The sequence below is a fragment of the Corylus avellana genome, chromosome ca1 (genome assembly GCF_901000735.1).
Source record: "Corylus avellana chromosome ca1, CavTom2PMs-1.0".
NCBI lineage: Eukaryota > Viridiplantae > Streptophyta > Magnoliopsida > Fagales > Betulaceae > Corylus > Corylus avellana.
Window position 1 is genome coordinate 5,712,272 of NC_081541.1, and position 15,669 is coordinate 5,727,940.

The following is a 15,669-nucleotide window of genomic DNA, read 5'->3' on the forward strand; positions in this document are numbered from 1 at the left end:
CTTAAAATACAACTGACTCAGCCTGCAACATATTGGTGGAAAGCGGCATCACAAGAATAAATTTAAATGAAGTGAGATTGCAGTAAAATAGCTTTAATTTAGGTTGTTCTTTTTAAATGAATGAATTAGACCTCTCTTTCATGCAATAACTACCACCCACACCTAGTGGTGGAGCATTGATAGTGGTGGCATAGCGGTGGGGTGGTAGTATTGCTAGTGATGATGGCGGCGACTCTTGGAAAGAAATAAGTTTGACTTTTCAATGACGTGCATTTGAGTTGTTCATTTGAAATGAATGACTCAAATTAGACCTAATGCAGAACATGCAATTCTCGCATTCATCTCCACTTATTTCTTTGATTACTTATTTCCGGCACACAACCCCCCTCCAAAAAAAAAAAAAAAAAAAAAAATCCTATATGGTGGAAACTGACTTTAAATTTGTTTTTTGATAAGTAGAAACTGTGACTTTAAATTGTAAGCAATAAACCGTTAGAAACTCATTTAATATGGTGGATGCTTTCAACCACCAAAGAACAGAAGTGAAATGAATGATGAATTGGAAACAATGGCAACTACTTAAATTGCACATATGTGGCAAAAAAATATGATTCCAGGCCGGGGAATGAATTGACAGCGACGGAGGAAAATTTGAGTTGGAGTGTACTAATACAAAGAGCAACTTTGTAGTAACTCCGGTGCAGAATTAGGTGGTTCAAATTAAAGGAAGTGACGGAGATGCCGAGATGGGACTAAACTGCACATCATTGAGGGCAGTACTAGTCAAACTCCGGAGTAAATGTGAGGCTCTGACAAAAAACAAATTTTAAAAGTTGGCACAAAACTTCCCTAATCCATAACAATTAACCCTATAAACTCCCTAGTATCTACTACCTAGTCATTCCAAGCAAACCAGCAGCACAAGTCTTGTACTTTAAGTCAACTGAAAAAAGGTTTACACTGGACAACAATCAGCTCAAGCATAACGTTGGTGACATTCAGGGAAGACAGAAAGGAAGAGATATATTCATAACCGGCAAAAAAACAGTTGCACAGAAAGGCAAATTCCCAGTCAAAAGACAAACCACAGTATCTCTCTTATACATTAGTCACATAAAACTTGACTGAGCAAACATTGAGCAGAAAAAAAATGTTTCACTCAGTAACAAAATTAGCCTATTGTATGCGAAAATGCACTTCTCAAAGCAATGAATTACGACTATGGTAAAACAACATAGGATCGAAAAAGTTGCAACACAAACAAAACTTTACGGTTTGTCTCCATTTTTGTGAAACTATTCCTCAAGCAAGGCAGCATAAGTCATTGAAAGGTTTGTGTGAAAGGAAAGCGCTATACCCACCCACGGAAGAAGCAAGGCTAGAAATCTACTGATCAAGCAGAAGACTGATCTATTTCATTGAAGGAATAAGGGGGTTCACAGGTAGGAAATCCTCAATAAGCAGAAGGCCAACGAGCAAAGACACTCATCAATTGCTTGTAAAATGAGGATGAGCACCAGCAGGTAATACACTTCCCATACATTCACAAGAAGTTTTTTGATGAGTATATCTTAGCAACAAGTTAAGACTTCATATCGACCAGTAAGCTTTTTCATTAAAATTCAGAAAGGAAAAGTATCCAAAGAGCCATATATTTCTCTTGTGTAGGTGTGACAAGAATGGAGATGTTGAAGAGTGAGACAAACTAAATGAAACCAAATAGATTAAAAAGGCTTCCTTAAGGGTATTGCGATTGACATATGCATTTCAAACAAACAATTGCATCAATCCTAGTCATGCATTAAACATTAGCACTTAAAGAACATACATACAGAATAAGCATGATTGAAGTCAAAACCCTGTGTTGGACCCAAAAAAAAAAAAAAAAAAAAAAACAACAAAAACAACATCAAAAGGGTGGAACTATAATCGACTGCACTTGCCGGAACTAACATAGTCCCTTAGTGATAAAGTAGAGCACTAATACCATTAGTCTATATGTAAAAAATATTTCTAGAATTTGACACATTCAAAAAGCGAGCATCTGCATTTCAAATTCATAGCATTCCAAATAGTTCAAAACATCAAGCCTGACCAGGATTCATACAACTTTGCCCAATATTTTGACCAGAATCTTACAAATGTCTGGATTTTATAGTTCGACTGTCACTAAGACAACTTTAACTTTTAATGGTGAACTAACATTAAGCAGCCAAAATTGATGAGCAAAAACTAAATTACTTGTCTACAAGACATGAAAATAATGCATGGTATGTACTGCCAATAATTTCAATTCTAGAAAGAAACAAGATGATACTAGGGGACCCAGGTGGTGGGCGGGGGCGGAAAATGCACATCGAAAGAACAGTTCATTAAGTACAGAAACTGAATCGGATCAACTTGAAGCAATTAAGTTTGTATCGCAAGTTGATTCATATACAAAACCCAGACAACATTTCATCGATAACAAAACGGAGAAGCAAAACTTATTTACTTAACGGGGGGCTTTCTTCTTTCCAGCAATGGCAACCCTCTTACCCTTCAAGGTCCTGCAATTGTTCTTCGTTCGCTGTCCTCTACAAGGCAATCCTTGAATGTGCCGCATCCCTCTATAGCACTGAATCTCTTTCAATCTCCTTATAGCCAGCGCATTGAACCGCCTCTGAAACATCCGCAATCATATCTGTTAAAGGGAAATCCAATCACTTGTCTATATATAGGGAGAACAAGGGGAAGTTACCAGGTCGCCTTCAATCATGTATTTGGTGACTTCGTCACGGAGTGTGATGAGCTCTTCCTCAGATAAGTCCTTGGTAATTTTGTTCTCCAAGTTGAGGTCACAAAGGATTTTTCTGGCTCTGGTACGGCCAATCCCATGAATGTACTGGAGAGAGTACTCAACCCTCTTGTTGTTTGGGACCTCCACTCCTCCAACACGAACAGATTTGATGCTTAGACCACGAACCTACAGAGAATAGATGAGACTAAATTCACACACCAACACGCAAAACCATAACTCCAATCTTAACCACTCAAACTATAATTGGAAACCGATACAAAAATTTAACAAATTTGAATGATATATTTTTCACCTTTGAAATCCAAAAATTGCTTAGACAGAAGAGAGGTATACAAAACCAAAACATCAACTCCAATCCTCTTCCCCCTCCCCCCCCCTCCAAAAAAAAAAACAAAAAAAAATTCAAACCTTCGGTTTTTTAGAAATTCGATTATTTTGGGGCCTAAGCAAACAAAAACCACCAGTAGGTAAGCCTAATCTAAAATTGCATATTCATAACCTTAAACTGAAAACAATAGAAAACAAGGAATTCAATGCCGCATTTTCTTCTTGTTCCTCAAAATTTTCTTCACAGAGAAACCAAAAAGAATAAAAAAAAGCAACATGACATACCCTAAATGCTCCATATAGTACGGAAAAAGTGATAAATTGAAAATTTTAGAGGAAAAAAAATGAAAATCTAAACGGAAAATGAGGTTCATATTCACAGTAGCAGTGTAATATTCAAATTTCGAGTTTTTCATTTCACTCCCAACGAATTATTCCCAAGGAAAGCCAAATTTAAACCCAAACCCCCAAAGAAAGGAAAAAAAAAAAATGAAAATCTAAAAGGAAAATGAGGTTCATATTCACAGTAGCAGCGTAATATTCAAATTTCGAGATTTTCATTTCACTACCAACGAATTATTCCCAAGAAGAGCCAAATTTAAACCCAAACCCCCAAAGAACAGAATACAGTAGCAAAATTGAGCTCTACGCACCTTAGGAGGACTTGCAATTGGGAAGGAGAGGCTGTTAGAGAGAGCATTTGGGTTTCTTCCGTTGCAGATTAGGGAGAGCGAGGGCGCCACAGGCATTGCCAGCGTTTGTGCCATTTTCTTCGACTCTCTACGACCAGACTACACGTCACTGCGTCAGTGCGAGAGTGGATGAAGAAGAAGCAGAAGACAGGTGGGTGGTTATGGCTTATCCTTTCTGCAATAGTGGATTACCAGAACTGAATTAGGTCAAGGGCCCAAGGTTTGCACAGCCCAGCCCAAACTAAAGTTAGAAACTTTTATGGGCTAGGCCTACCTCTGAATCAATCTAGATCTTCTAGATTTTAATAGAATTCTTAATCCTCCTTAATTATTATTTTTAGATGATTTTGTAATAAATTCTTATAATTAAATTTTAAAGAACCCATTCTCTACTCCATTAAAATATTTATTCTCACTCTTTAAACTTTTTCTCATTCATTAAAATAGTCATTATCATTAAAATATCAATTAAATTCCATAGCATTACCTAACAATTTTGACAGATAATGTAAGAGATTTCATATAGATTTTCGGTTGTCCAATCACCTACTAGTACAAGTGAGTTCCATATGATGTTACTCACAATACTCGCCCAAATTGTTACAATAAGTACTATGAAATTTTTATGCAAAATGAAGAAAGATAAAGAACTGCTAACAAAATTGGTAAATAAATACATGTAGAGGCATTATAGGGCGTGGTTAGCTATAATTTGAAGAAAACAACAGCTTAAAGAATGGGATGCTAATGCTCAAATAGGTTGATTCACAATTCACCATCAAAGTCATTATTAATGGAGCTATATTACACATCATTCTCCTAATTATTTCTCAACCATTTTTTTTTTGCAAAATTACCATTAAATTTGTAAGACCCACATGTAGATTCAAAAATATTCAATAGTGAATTTATTCATCTACTATATGCATGGAGATAGATAAAAGATGGAACAAAAAAGGAATTTTATTATTTCTCTTTTTTTCTTTTTCTTTTTTTTGGGGGGGGCGGGGATGTGTTAGTCGATCATTTCTTGGACCTCATTGCAGCCACTTAAATCACTGGCTGGGCAGACTAGCCTCTCCCCAATGTGCAGCCTCATCTAAGAAGTAGAATTGTCCAGAAAGAAAAGTGAAATCAGTCACCTTCCTGGGTTTTTAAAGATCGTGAAGATGACTACTTATTTTGAGGTATTGGTTATACTTGGAGTTCTACAACTATGAAAATCCAAACCACCACAATAAAGCTGCACCCATCCAATTGAGTTGCCCTACCGATTTCAAGGCCACAGCTATTAAAGCTTATGTGAAAATACAAAAAATCGAATGCCTGCCCATTCTGGAAAAACCGAAAGCTTATTCCTTGAGAAAATCAAGGACATGAAAAGTCATATGGCATAAAACTGAAAGAACTAAAGTTTCGAAATAGCTACAAATAAAACACCCTTCAAACTGAGTTACATGTCAAAACCGAAGAAATGGAGAAGAGAAGCATCCCAATAGTTAAGCTTTCTTCTTTCCTGGAATTGCAACTGCCTTACCCTTCCAGGTCCGGGCATTGGTGTGAGTGCGCTGTCCTCTGCATGGTAACCCCTGACTATGCCTTATCCCTCTATAGCTCTGAATCTCCATCAATCTTGCTATGTCCTTTGTCACTTGATTGTGCTGAAAATCCAAGTTCAAATTTTGTGAATAACGTAATAATTTTAACGTTTATTGTTTGACATCATTGCATTCAAAACTACAGCAATACTAAACCAAATCCTTGGTTTGTCATAGAGAGAGAGAGAGATTTACCAAGTCATGCCCAGTCATGTACCTAGAGAGCTCCTCTCGGAGAGAATAGGCCTCTCTTCCTGTTAATTCCCTGGCGAGTTTGTTCTCAATGCTAAGCTCGGCGAGAATTTGGCGCGCTCTAGAGCGCCCAATTCCATGAATGTGCTGTAGAGCAATCCTCAGGCGCTTGCTGTCTGGAATCTCCCCAACTCCTCCTCCAATATTAATGCATTGGACGCGTACACCACGAAGCTACATAAAACAGAAGACGCCAACACAACACTCAAAACACTATTCTTCAACTTGAATGCGAAGTAAATGTACGAAAAGAAAACCTTTCCAATTTCTGAACCTTAAAATTTTAAGTTACTTGGAACCCTGGAAATCTAAACCTTAACCTGCCTAAGCTTGAACTACATAGACCATGAAATAGACACAAACCATATGGCAATAACATGAAAACCAAATCTTATCATGGTGAATCTATTAGTCTGTTAGATAACAGATTGAACTCTATTGTTTATAATAAAATTAGCAAAGAAGTGATAGGATCCTATCTTATTGTTTGGAATATGAAAGAAATGAATTCAATTTACTTATTTTCCGAAACCATCCTTAGCTAATTGTTTAAAGATTTATACAATGATATGATAATTACAACTTGTTGAGACAACTTCCATCCAACTTGAACAATTCTTCCACTCTATTGACCACAATCTTCTATTTTAATATGGAATGAATTCACTAGCAAATTGCTGCCTCTAAAAACAAAATAAAATTCGTGTGGTGCAGCTGAGTTTTTGTCCTCCACATGTTTCATTCTAACAAAAGAATACATACATCGTTTACCTTAAGAAAATCAATTGTGCTTGTGGTTAAAGTACTTAAACACAGAGAGAAAAGGAAAAAGAACTCCGAAATAATTGTCACCCCTACTAACCCCACCCATTTCGACTTTATCTTCTCACTTCTCATCAACCATTTCGCCACCCACCTCAAGATTTCCATCCCAGATGCATAAAGGGAGTGCGTAAGCTTCTAGCATCTCCAATACCCCGAAACGGTGCCTCCACCACTTTCCTCTCGTTCAACCTCATGGCTTTCTTTTCCAAATTGACCACTCCTACGGCCTCCAATTAGAAGCCCTTCTCTCAAACCTAACTGTCCCCAAACTTCAATGGACTTGGCAGACCCATCTACGAGAGGAGAGGAGGGACATCAAAGTATGTGATGGATTCCGTCAACTTTTTTAACAGCCTAGACTAATTTGTTCTTTTTTTTCTGATCCCAAAGAGTGTTAATAATTTTTTAAAACTCATGAATATATTTGTCAAAATCCAAATTACATGGACAAAAAATGCATTTATCTCGTGTTTTTTTTATCCATTGCAACGGTAATACCGCCTGAGTGGTGTTGTCTCAGTAACATAGGGAAGAAAGTTGAAGAAAGCAAAAAACAAATAAAAAGAAGGCAAGTACGTATCTGTTTGGTTGCCGAGAATATGCGGAGTAGGGAACATTTTGTTAGATCCTCGAGTTTTACCCTTTGTTTTGATTCGTGTATATTAAAAGATTGCAGACAACATTTGGTAGGTTTCCTCTCATAGTTTGCGAAGATACATCTATGGTTTATCCAATTCCCAATTTTTGCATTAACATATAACTCTCTCTTAACTAATTCTTCCGATTCCAAAAAGTGGTTGTTAGTACCGGGGGAACCCAGGCAGCACGCTGGGATGGGTATCAATTGATCAGTGGGACACCAATCGGTGGTCTTTTTTGCTAAGGCTTGAAAGATAGCTACCCCACCCACGGTGGGGTGGGGGGCTGGGGGGCAAACGAAGAATGAGATTACTCCGGAATCAATAACAAAAAAAAAAAAAAAAAAAGACCCTTAAACCCTGTTGGGTAGCCGAGAACATGTCGGAGAAAGAAATGACTGTGTCAGGTGGAGATAGCCAATTGTTAGACACTTATTTCTCATGGTGAATTTCCTCGGAAAGCAAACAAAGAGAATAAGAAATTGAATATAAAAAAAACGAAGCGAACATAATCCTAGCCCATTTCTGTTTGCAAGCATTTCAGATTAAAAAGACATAAGAGAAGAGAGAACATAATACAAAAATGCATAAACCCAAAACCCTAATTCTTTTTCAACCACAAATGCGATGCAGACAATAACAAGACAAAATCATTTGACAAATGGGGCAAATTTAAGGCGGATTATGGAAACTTACCGATAAATTTTGGAGGAGTCGAAGACCAATCTCGGAAACGGTTCCTACTGATCCACGTAAACCAAGCATGATCCTTTACTCAGCAGCACAGGGACTCAATCAACAAACCCCTTCCTTTGCTATGCATTCTGTTTGTTAAATGAGCACCTTGGGCCTGGGCTGGATTTAAGTCCGAAATATCGAAAAATGAGTCCAAAATTCAGTAGATAAGTTGGGCAAAATTTGGTTTCTCAAATGACCAAGGTGGATTGGGCATTAGAGATATAAAGGCTCTGTTTGCCAATGGCTTGGAAAAAGAAAGTGGTCCCAAACTGTAGTAAAATTTGATTGATGTGTGAAAAAAATAAGAATGTTTGAGATGAAAATGTAAAAAAAATTTGTTTTGTAGTGATTTTTTTATTTGAATAATAGTAAAATGTAATTGATGTGATATAAAAAGTAAAAATGTTGAGAGTTGAATTTGAGATGAATAGTATGGAGCTTTTTTGAGTCAATTGGCAAATAGAGCCATAATGTTTTAATGGAGAAGTGTTAGGGAGCCAAACAAACGAACCCAAAAAAAATTTCAAACTGTAAGTAGCAGATAAGGGAGAGAGAATTTCATTTTTTTTTTTTTTTAATTTAAAAACTCTTGTCACGTCAGTTTGAAATGTTTTCTGGGATTATTTGTTTAGCTTCCTAGCACTTCTCGTTTTAACGAGGCCTTGTTGAGGTAAATCTCTACAAAAGTAACTGCTTACAAAACTGCTAGTGCTAGCCTCAGTAAAAAAAAAAAAAAACTATCCGTAGGATTCCATTTTGAATGCAAAATACAGAAGCAAACACTCATGCATTTGGCGGCTATGGGTACTTTCAAATCACACTGACCATGTTATAGCTGAGGCTAGCTCTAGCAGTTTTGTACGCAGCTACTTTTGTAGAGATTTAGGGTTGCAGAAACTCATTCTTGAAGGAGATGCTTTAGATAATAACGAAGGAAGTAATTGGAGTAGAAATAGTCAGATAGTTGAAGATGCAAGGATTTATTGTCAAAATTATTTTTCATGTAGAAATCTAAAAGCCTCGAATCATGCTATAAACTACACGATTGTGTGGAACATTTTCAGCATTGCTCGTTTTATACTCACAAATGGTTAGCATTTGTAGGTACGTAATGTGTAGTTAATTAGGTTATTGTTGGGATATTTCTATGTGATTTCCTCTACTCTATAGTTTTTTTTTTAAAAAAAAAAAAAAAAAATAATAATAAAACTCAGGGAAAATATGACATGATCCTTTTGTTGTGTATTCAAGCTTTTTTACCTTGAACTTCATTTTTCTTTTTCTTTTTTTAGAGAGAAGTTGAGCAAATTTATATATATGAAAATAAATCAAATACAATGCTCAATTAAGATAATATTATAAATACATTGGGAAAATTCCTCTAGAATAACATATTTCTCCCTTATAGTCAACTCTTCATTTGCAAGTCGATGGGTTGCGCCATTTATAGCGTGCTTTACATGCTTGACTTTCCATTAGTGTAAGGAGTTAAATACCCATCTAGCTTCATCAATTAGATGTCTATGCCGGCTCCAATTTCTTTCCTCTTTGTTTAATGCTTGCACCACTTTGAGAACAGCACCTTCAATGACCACCCTAGTAAATCCCAGCTCTTGACCAAAATTTACAGCTCGAAGTGCCATAGTTTCTACTATATTAGGTGCAATGATGTGAGACTTCATTTTTCAATTTAATCAATTTAGACAAGTTTCGGTTTTTTGTAAATCGAGACCTCCATTAAATATTATTTGTATGCTCATATCAGTTAGCTTTATTGGACATGTCATGGAGTTAATGTTGTATTTATTTCTTTTGGGTGAACTAGCATAGTTATTTAGTTTTGTTTTAGGCCCATATATAATAGGATGTGTCAATTTTTGCAGACACATGAGAAAGCATGTAGTCTCACCTTATATATAAGTAGAGTTGGCCCATTAAGTTTCATTTAGTTAATATGTGAAATTAGAGTTGAGTTAATAGTTTCTCTACACGCATATAACACATGTTTTTTTTTTTTTTTTTGTATCCAAGGCATCTATCGAAGAGACATTAGGTACATATTAAAAAACTAATGGAGGTCTCAATTTTTTAAATGCCTAAAGAACAAATCTAAAATTTATTAAATTAAAAACTAGGGTCTAATTTAAAGTAAAAAAATTTCCTAAGATTTACTTAATAAAAATAATAATACTAATAATAATAACAATGACGACAACAATAAAATCCCAGCAAAACTTCTTGCACATTCATTTTGAAATAAAAGGATTCTGCATATATAGTTCCATGACGGGTATTTTATTACATCTATGTTTAGTCTATATAAAAAGTGGAAGAGCAGAGCACCCCAAGTGCTTGCGTTAATTCCTGTGTGATGCTTCGTTTGTTTTTTTAGGCCCATATAGCTATCACTTGCTTCAGGAATCTAGAGGAGAGAATTGATTATAAGTTTGAAATCCAGAAAGCTAACAGCTCCATCCCCATCTCCATCCATGGAAGCAACAATATTCTGGCAATCCTCCATTCTGGCAATCCTCCAGAGTCAACCCACACCCCATATTCCACATCGCCTCAAACAGCTCCTCCCCGCTCACAACACCATCCTCATCAACATTGAGAGCTTCAGCGGCCGCTTTAAGGAAAGTTGCAGAGGAACCAAGCTCCAAATCCTTTGTATTCATCTCCAAGAACTCCTCCATGCTCAGCAACCCATCTTTGTTGGTGTCTCCCTTCTGCATCATAGACCTCACCTCCTCTTCACTCGGGTTGTACCCCAGCGATCCCATGATGCCGCCGAGTTCGGCCGCCGTTATTGCACCGTCATTGTCGGCGTCGAAAGCTCTAAATGCTTCCACTAGTCTGCAGATATGGCTCAGCGTCTCGGTTTCTGCAGATACAGACCCGGCTTGAGCCATGGGAAGCTTAGAGATTGTGCAGAACTTGTCTTTGCACTACTCTAGCTCATGTCTATAAATAGTGAAGAAAAAGATGGCCGCCCATCAAAGCGATCATTCCTTTGTGTAGACATAAAGTTGAAAAAAGTAAAAGGCTAGGGATCTTATGCTCATGATAAGTTGTTCGTGGTTATCCTCTATCTATTGGAAGACAGATTATGCTGATTGCAACATGCAATGGAAGAGGCTGGAAAGATTTAGATTGGCCAAGCATGCATGTCATAGCAATTTTGCTCTTGCTTTCCGGCTCCCCTCTATTTTCTCTTATTATTATTTCTTTTTAATCAGCTATGGACTATAAATAAGGAAAAAATCAAAATTAGTACATACATTTTCACCATATGGTAAAAACTGCCACATCATGTGGGGGGACAAGGATGGGGGACTAAGATAGACAGCCGGGTAAGGGTGGTTTGGCCACCACCTCCCATATGAGAGTGCCTCATAAGTGATATTAAATTTTGAGGATGACATACTCTTTTAGTGGTGTAGTCGGATTAGCCCGACGCCTCTTAGTTTTTTATTTTATTTTTATATGACTTGACAATATTGGTCATGTGGTTTTGTGTTGGCGGGTATGACATGCATGATGGGTCAGTTTGGCAAACGACGAGAGAATTTTCTCTGCACTATTCATTCCTGGGTTGAACAATTAATTATTTAAATGAAACGTTGATGGAAATATTGATCTGAAACACAAATAAAACTCAAAAGGAACTATTGTTGAAATCTGAGAAGTAAATTGAAATCGCAAAAAAACATAAAAACTAATTTTGATTTTTCCATAAAAACATTCCATTATTTTCGAAATTTCATCTTATGAGTTGACCCCAAAATTTTTTTATTTTTTAAAAAAAAAGTACCATTTGATTACAAAGGTAAAAGGACAAGTTGCAGATGACTTTTTTTTTTTTTTTTTTTTTTTTTTGTAGGGGGGTGGGGGGTGGATTTAATACAAAAAACCAATCTGGGTTGGGCTATTGCATGAAAAGCCCATTAAGAACGTCTTGTATCTCACTAACGAAAAACTGAAAAAGACATTATACAATATATCTTTAGGCAGCATGAGGCCCATCAATCAAGTGCATATTTTATCAGGCTGGTCTTAATGGGGAAAACTGTCATGTTCAAGGCCTGAAGTCGATGAAGGAGGAAAAAAAAACATCATTCGAATCTTGCATGAGCCCAAGATGGTTGGGTTTTTTTTTTTTTTTTTTTTTTTTTCAGCCCGATTTTTGGGTAAATAGGACCGAAGCAAATTCCTGTGTATTGTTGTTGAATTTGATGTTAGCTTCTTCTTCATATATATATATATATATATTTTTTTAAAAAAATTATTATTATTTTTTTCCTACGTTTGTTTTAGCAAGAAAAGATTAACGTAATGGTGAAAAATAGCACTTTTCTAACATGAAGAAAAAAAAAAGAAAGTAAAATTAAACAAGAAAAAGATTAAAGAACAAAATCCCAAAAATGACATGATCCACCTCAAACTTGGGTTATTTTGTTATCGTTATTTAGCCATCATTTTAATTAAATATTCTAATCTCAAAATTATGCTTAATTTTATAATAAATATTCCTTGAAAGACTTGCACTAAACTTTAATTTGGTGGGCCAAATTAAGCAAACTGCACCGAAACAACTTGCATTCTTTGCATATTATTATTATTTAATAACTAGTTGTACCTACCTCCACTCCCCTGGACTTTGGAATTTATTTATTTATCTCTGGTTTGTCAATTCACTGGTTAGATTTATTTGTAAAGTAATAGTATTTAATTGGCCCAATAAGCTCAAAACATGTGGAGCAGTGTTCTGGTGGAAAATTAAAGGAAATAAGATATAATCAAATAAGGCCTTGTTTGTTTGCTTGTTAATTTTGTTTGTTTCTCTCTTCTTCTTTTTTCCTCTCTCTCTAGCAGCATTTTTCTTGGGCATTTGCAACCATTCTAATTGGAAGACTCAAATCTGTAGCAGATCTTGAACAGGTTTACTACCATTTGAGTAGATTTCATCCAATATTTCCCAAGCTAGTGCAAAGTGTCATTGTTCAATGGAATGCACTGGTGAGCAATTGAAGATTATTGGTGCTACTAGCTACTATATATCATGTTTGGAACAAAAGATAAGTTAAAAAATGTAGAACAATCATGCCATAATTGATCAGATAATCGTTAATCCCAGATAAACATGTAAACAAATCGACTAGTTTTATAATTAGTTTAAATTTTGTCATTATTTATGCTCCTTTGTTTAATATATCTATTTATATATGTTTGTTTATATTCATTTATTTAGTGATAAATCGTAGTTGAGCCCTATGAGCCCTTTGATAAGTGTGGAACAGTCATGTCATAAGAGAAATATGTCTCTAAATGATACCTATATCATCACTACTCTTTCACTAGAAGAATATTGTAACAAGTTTTGAATAGGTGTTTGAATTAATTGAGTTGGTGGCCACTGGGCAGTCACTAGATTGAAAGATAAATGAGTGAAATGACTTGAAATTCTTCACTCCTTTTTTTTTTTTTTTTCATTACTATTCAAGTAGATTTTAGAGCATTATTAAAGGTGCTAGAACTTTTACGAAAAGTCTCTTATAAATTAATAATTATAGTTTACGTAACACTAATTAATTACCACACGAGAAATGAGAAATCACTGCTATGTCAAAAAATCTATAATTGAGATACTGTTCGTTTGACATTTATTTTTATAAAATGTAGACCGATACGTAAGTTTATATAGGAGTTTTATATAGTAAAAGCTATAGCACTCAAAATGTTAATTATTTTCAATTATTTAATGCCATGATGGGTATGGATCATTCATGCCTTATGTCCCAGTGCTCATAAAAGAATGACCTATCCAAATAAAAAAGGGATCCATCATGATAAAGAATAGGCGATAACGACAAATACTGATCTTTTCATATTCTTCTACGACATCCTAACTCATATATATATATATATATATATATATATATATATGATGATTGGCTTGGCTTGGTTCCTGTGAGATGGGGATGATTAAGAAATGGATAAAAAAAGATAAAAGGGGCGGGCATGTTGCTGCGCGCGGGGAAACTAGAAAAGCTGCCTCCATATATATATGCTGCTGTATACATGACCTTTCCAAACAACAAGGGCCAAGGATTCTATCTTGCTCTTTGGCTCACCGTAAAAGCTGTGGACGCGGGTATCTCGGACGCGGCGGTCGATCAAAGAGCCTTTCCGTCTATTTGGTCCCCCGCATAAACCTGACCATGTGACTACGTGAGAGCATCGTATGCAATCGAGAGGAAGGGCAGATACACAGGAGTATAGAATTTCACGATAATTTAAAGAGATTAATGAAAGACACATAGATTAGTTAAGGTGATTCCACCAATAATCTACATTCACACATATTAAAACTGTTTTGAGGAATACTATGTGTTTTTTTGTGTCTTTGTAGTCTTATCCTTTATTTTTCTTACTTGGTTTTTAAAAAATAACATCTACCTAAGATTAAGTGAACACCAAGAGAACATGAGAAAAGCATTTAGCATTTCCACTAAGTTTTATAAGCTGTCTTTTCTTTTTCTTTTTCTTTTTTTTCTTTTTTTAATTAATTAATTAATTTTTTTTATATATTTGATTTGAATACAAGATTCTATTTATAGAATATTACACGTGATTTGAATAATATTTAAATACAAATAAATCTTTTAAATTAAAGTTAATAAATCTCTTAATTTATGGAATACAAATTGACAACATTAATCATAAATGACTACCGATGAATTACCCATCATATTTTGTACATCTCTTTACCTACTACATCATCCTTTCACATTCATTCTATTAAGCTGGTGTGACGATAATTATTGTAAAAAAAGAATTAAAAAAATAATATTATTACATCAACCCAATAAAGTCTTTTCTCTACCCTAATTATGAAACCATGTGCATATATATGATTTGTCTATTTGTGGAAGATTTAACTGCGTTAATTAGGCAAGGTTGAAAATGAATTCAAGTTGTCGGTAAACTGTTCACGACTAGACTGTGAGAAAACTCCAACTTTATTTGGTTGTACAAAACAAACAAGAAATAATTAAGAAAACTTAAAAAAAATAAAATTAAGGATATATTTGGTGCACTGCATTGGATGATTATCTGGAAATAAAAATGATCATTACTAAAAATATAAGAAGTTGAAATAAAATGATTGTTCATATTCATTCGTTTGATGGCAACACATGAATGACCAAATTTTCAAAGAGAAATATAATGATAAGCTTTTTACCAAATTTTCTTAAATACCATTACTTAAAAAAAAATAACACAGAAATAGTGCCACCCTGACCAGCACACGGGTTTTCAGATCAAATTCCAACCATCTAATGGTCGCAGCCCTTAGATGGCATGTTAGGGGTGGTCGCACGGTCCCCAAAGCCCTCAAAGGTTTGGTTGAGGGTGGTCAGCCACCCAGGAGGGAGACCATATATAATGAAAATTAAATAATTTTTTAGAGAGATTATTTTTAGAGTTATTTTATTTATGATTCTATTAATATATGATTAAGATAAGTAATGATTTAATATGATAACAAAGCTAAAGGTTATGAGTTCAAACCATGATTCTGTTAATTCACTCCCCCATTTAATTAAAATATTCTACGTAATATTGGGCATCACCTAGTTTGAGTTCACGCATAAAAGAAAATGTTTGAATATAAAAATAAATTCAATTCAATTCTTCTTATCAACTTAAATTTTTTAGACAAATAATAATTTAACCGATTTAACTCGGGGAATCATTTTTAAACCTCTTTATTATAAAAGTCAAGGCGCCTAGAG

At 35.1% G+C, this 15,669-nt stretch overlaps 3 protein-coding genes across 3 annotated transcripts; all 3 read right to left on the reverse strand.

Moving 5' to 3' along the window:
• Positions 1-2,350: 2,350 nt before the first annotated feature.
• On the reverse strand, positions 2,351-3,976 carry LOC132163798 (small ribosomal subunit protein uS13c-like). The gene is made up of 3 exons (XM_059574173.1): positions 3,781-3,976; positions 2,741-2,965; positions 2,351-2,662 (listed from the first exon to the last, which is right to left on the reverse strand). Exons 1-3 carry the CDS (start codon positions 3,892-3,894, stop codon positions 2,495-2,497), a joined length of 507 nt encoding a protein of 168 aa, XP_059430156.1. The 5' UTR covers positions 3,895-3,976; the 3' UTR covers positions 2,351-2,494.
• Positions 3,977-5,038: 1,062 nt separating this feature from the next.
• LOC132164005 (small ribosomal subunit protein uS13m-like) lies at positions 5,039-8,037 on the reverse strand. Its single transcript, XM_059574415.1, has 3 exons — positions 7,829-8,037; positions 5,613-5,843; positions 5,039-5,480 (listed from the first exon to the last, which is right to left on the reverse strand). Exons 1-3 carry the CDS (start codon positions 7,895-7,897, stop codon positions 5,319-5,321), a joined length of 462 nt encoding a protein of 153 aa, XP_059430398.1. The 5' UTR covers positions 7,898-8,037; the 3' UTR covers positions 5,039-5,318.
• Positions 8,038-10,119: 2,082 nt separating this feature from the next.
• Positions 10,120-10,817, reverse strand: LOC132167475 (probable calcium-binding protein CML29). The gene is given in 2 exon segments (XM_059578465.1): positions 10,120-10,391; positions 10,393-10,817. Coding segments are annotated over 2 exon segments (489 nt in total). The 5' UTR covers positions 10,783-10,817; the 3' UTR covers positions 10,120-10,292.
• Positions 10,818-15,669: the final 4,852 nt, after the last annotated feature.

Bases quoted from the DNA above. Each gene is read 5' to 3' on its own strand.
- LOC132163798 (XM_059574173.1), bottom strand. From the start codon at position 3,894: ATGGCACAAACGCTGGCAATGCCTGTGGCGCCCTCGCTCTCCCTAATC. The intron at 2,966-3,780 runs GTGCGTAGAGCT...TATTCTCTGTAG, and splicing joins CAATTGCAAGTCCTCCTAAG to GTTCGTGGTCTAAGCATCAA. The intron at 2,663-2,740 runs GTAACTTCCCCT...CGGATGTTTCAG, and splicing joins ACATGATTGAAGGCGACCTG to AGGCGGTTCAATGCGCTGGC.
- LOC132164005 (XM_059574415.1), bottom strand. From the start codon at position 7,897: ATGCTTGGTTTACGTGGATCAGTAGGAACCGTTTCCGAGATTGGTCTT. The intron at 5,844-7,828 runs GTAAGTTTCCAT...TGTTTTATGTAG, and splicing joins GACTCCTCCAAAATTTATCG to CTTCGTGGTGTACGCGTCCA. The intron at 5,481-5,612 runs GTAAATCTCTCT...TTGGATTTTCAG, and splicing joins ACATGACTGGGCATGACTTG to CACAATCAAGTGACAAAGGA.